Source organism: Cariama cristata, unplaced genomic scaffold (assembly GCF_000690535.1).
Source record: "Cariama cristata isolate BGI_N322 unplaced genomic scaffold, ASM69053v1 scaffold14371, whole genome shotgun sequence".
NCBI classification, from domain to species: Eukaryota; Metazoa; Chordata; class Aves; order Cariamiformes; family Cariamidae; genus Cariama; species Cariama cristata.
The window spans coordinates 1-3888 of record NW_009599912.1 but is presented as its reverse complement, the minus strand read 5'-3'; the positions used below and the strand labels follow the sequence as shown (position 1 = coordinate 3888).

Genomic DNA, 3888 nt, shown 5'->3' with positions numbered 1-3888 from the left:
TTTTTTCAATGTTTTTCTTCCCCCCCCCCCCCCCCGTTATTTTTGAAATAGTACTTATTTTGAGACTCTAGGATGCAGGAGACTCGATGCAGTTGACTAATGACATAATATTAAATTGATAGATTACATCAAATAATTGTTTTTACTCCTGCAAGGAGTCACTCTGTCTACTGCAGAGTCTTTTAGTCCATGTTTTGTGGCCAGCTTTTGTCATTCCTAATTAATCCTTAATAGTATCAGGTCTAGCTGGATGTTTGAGGGATACATCATCTCTTTCAGTTCTTAAACTGTCTTTTTAAGTGTTTAGTTTAGTGGAACTTTTCTTGCAATTCACTGCCCTCAGGAGTGCAGTCAAGAGTCTTTTTAAAGGATCTAATTTTTACAGAGTCACAAGTTAACTGTGCAGATTTTTTTCATGCCCAGATTTCTTAATTTGTTTTTTTGTAAATTGTCTTTTAAGGATTTCTAGATTTTTAAGAAATCCTGTTTGAACTTCTTGGATATACCATGCATGTTGCTGACAAAATATCTTGGTTTATTCCGTGTCTGCCTGTGCACTTTCAGACTGATTGGTTTGAAACACATTTCTTATTTGGCCATAAACCTTTTTAGCTATAAAAATGAAGCATCAGGGTGTTTGATTTTGCAAAATAACATGCATGGGCCGATCCCTTTGCCTTCTATAGGAAGCAAAAATTGCATGCATGTACAGAAGAGATTGTCTGGAGATTTTCATCTGTGCTTAATCAGCCCTTTGCCACAGGGGAGACCCCTAAAACCTCCTGCAGAAATGGTTGGAGGGTTCTAAAACTAACACTGACAATATGTTTGCGAGCAGGACTGTGGAGAAATCCTGCACCTCAGCGCTGCTTCACCCCAGTCTTTCTGTGTTAACTTTGTCGTGGCATTTAAGGATGCACGGGCAGTTTCATTCAGGTGCTTGGTGCATGGCTTATCTCAAAGGCTGCTGGTAGCAGGAGGTTTTTTGGGCAGAACTGAATGCAGCTTAAGCCATATGAACTCCTGTTTTTTCTTTTTCTTTTTTTTTTTTCTTTTCTCTCCTCCCCCCACTAAATATGACTATCAGTGCTGGCTTTTGACAAGCAAAAGCAGGAGTGCACGTTCAACTCTGTAGAAAGGTAGAGGCAGTAAGGTCTGTTCCGGTATCAGGGCCAGCATTTTTTTGGCTGTTTCTGACTACAAGAGAAAACAAATGACCCAGGCAAATTACAGGAAGAACTGAGTTTCCTAGAGGAACTTGGGGCTTAAAGAGGAAAATACGTATGCATACTACGCTTCCGGGAATGCTTGCTGCTGTGTTCGCTGCCGATGCTTTGGAGGCAGCCTCTGTCGTCTGAGAGGCTATCTGGAAAGCCGACGGAAACCCTAAAAGTTGCTGAGCTAGCTGGCCTTTCTTGTTACCCACAAACAAGGTGACATCGTTTCATCTCGCCTGTGGTTTACGTGTTGAATTTGCCAACTCCTGTAAGTGCGTATGTACAACGCATACGTGTGGGTGGGTGTGTCTGCGGGAATTCACTCAGCACAGCTATGGGTTTGAAAAGGCTGGTCACTAAACGAAGGGGCTCTTTCAAACAGGAGGTTTTACTGATGGTTATCCCAATGCAGCGGTATATTAATTGTATTTTCTGTCTATCAGAAATGCTTTTCCTGTGGCACTTGTTAAAAATCGAAACAGCCTCCTAGATTAGATAGGAAAATACTATTTTTGGTGCAGTAACTTCATTTTCAGTAAGGAAGTTTGCAGAAGTACAATTGTTCTATTTTTGAAGCTGTACATCCGTCCTTAATACTTTATTCTGTCTAGTTCTAGAATATCGCTTGGATAACTATTACTTAAGGACTTTCCCCTTGCTAACTTACCGCTGCAAGCCACTGCGTATGCATGGCAAACACAAAGTTGGCTTAATTTCCTCTTTTTTTTTTTTTGCTTTAACCACACTAGCCTAGTGTGCTGCAAATGAGGAGAAGGAAAGGCAGATTGGTTTAAAAGCTGGAATTTGATCCCAAAGTAAACTAACCTTCCCTCCATCCCTTGGAATAAGGCAGTTCTCGGCGAGCTACTTCTCACTGATATATAAAGACTCTCCTTTTTAATTTTCCTATTGGGAATATTCTGCTGCTTAAGCCTGACCCTTAATTAGGAGCCAAAGCTGTAAATTGCAGCAGTCGCTGCAGCTGACTTGGAATTTGCTGGTAGCTGGAGGAGTATCTGAGGTTTGTTGTATCAGAGCTTTGGACCAGCCCCTGAAGTGTGCGTGAATATCAGCTTCCTAGAGTCTAGACCCTTATTAGCTACGTTACTAATTGAACGATAGCACAGCATGCAAATTACTGAGGGAATCCTGAGCAATAAATATCAGCGTGTTCTTCGCTGGTGGTTTTTAATTTTTTTTAATTTTTTTGTTTTTCCTTTCCTCCTCTCCACACCACCCCCAACGAAAAGCACTAGCTGCAAGAAAACGCCATTGTACATTCTGGATTTTATTTACAATAGCCTTGGTTCCAGAGGGAACATTTTGAGCAATTTTATACATAGGCTGATTGGGCATCTGATTTGTATAAGCTGAAAGCAGTTGAAAGAGAAGCCAAGCTGTCCCAGTGCCTGTGTTGTTTGCAGCTGCAGAGTTCCAATATGGGAATGAAAGAGCCGTGGTCAAATGCTTTCATGTGGTTTTGTATTGCAGAGTCACAGCCTTGTCTCATAACATCAGGGCACATGATGAGATGGTGAATTTAGATAAGAGAACTCTTTCATCTGCTCCTTGGGGAGGAGATCCTTCGGTCTGCTTGGCTCTGCTGTAGTGTCCTCCTTGCTGGCAGAGTTAGATTGGGGCTGAGTTTACAGCAGGCACCCTCTGCAGAGCTCTGCAAGACAGGTCTTTCCTCTGGGGCCAAGCGTGCTGCCGCAGCCCTCGCAGCCCGGGCTATGGCAGGGAGCAGGTCAAACCTTGGTCCTCCGCTGTGCAGCACTTACCGCTGCCTGGGTTCTCCTCCCAGTTACTGCCATCTGTGCAGGCGAGAGGAGGACAAGTCACGCTGAGTTTGTTGTCAAATGCTTTTTCTAATAAACTTCTCCTTTCTCGTTTATTTTTATCCTTTTTATAAATGTTTTCTCATTTATTTTAGACCCAGACTGAAAAATGTGGACAGAAGTACCGCACAGCAGCTGGCAGTCACAGTGGGAAATGTCACAGTAATTATCACAGACTTTAAAGAAAAGACTCGCTCTTCTTCCACGTCGTCTTCTACAGTGACCTCCAGTGCAGGATCAGAACAACAGAATCAGAGCAGCTCGGGCTCTGAGAGCACAGACAAGGGCTCGTCCCGTTCCTCCACGCCAAAGGGGGACATGTCGGCAGTCAACGACGAATCTTTCTGAAAATTGCACATGCAGTTGTGGAAACTATGAATCAGGGTATGAAATTCAAACACTCCACCTGCCCATGCTGTTCAAATCCTGGAGAACGTCTTCTGTGCTTGAACACACACTTTCTTGGACATCGACCTCTTACTGATGCAACCAGGATCATTTCTGCTTGCCGTGGGCATCTGGCCACCAAGGAATTTCTCACCCTAACGATTACTCTTGACACTTTTATGTATTCCATTGTTTTATATGATTTTCCTAACAATCATTTATAATTGGATGTGCTCCTGAATCTACTTTTTTATAATATCTGCTGTGCACAATTTTCCATGAACATTATGACTTTTTGTTTTGGGGTAGGGAGTGGGTGGGGAGGGAAGGGGGCTTTATTTATTGCATTCACAAACTCCATCCTCTTTCAACATATCCTTTTTAAGTTCAGTTCTTCTTCCAGTTATACTGTGTACTATCAGTTTTGATATAAATTATATATAAAT

General features: G+C 42.4%; 1 protein-coding gene across 1 annotated transcript in view; it reads left to right on the top strand.

Moving 5' to 3' along the window:
- Positions 1–3773, top strand: part of RYBP (RING1 and YY1 binding protein) — a gene marked incomplete at its 5' end in the record, with an annotated part of 5340 nt that extends 1567 nt beyond the window's left edge. The window contains one exon of the mRNA XM_009709852.1: positions 3151–3773. Within this exon, the coding sequence (XP_009708154.1) occupies positions 3151–3403 (253 nt within the window). The remainder of the gene's footprint in view (positions 1–3150) is intronic.
- Positions 3774–3888: the final 115 nt, after the last annotated feature.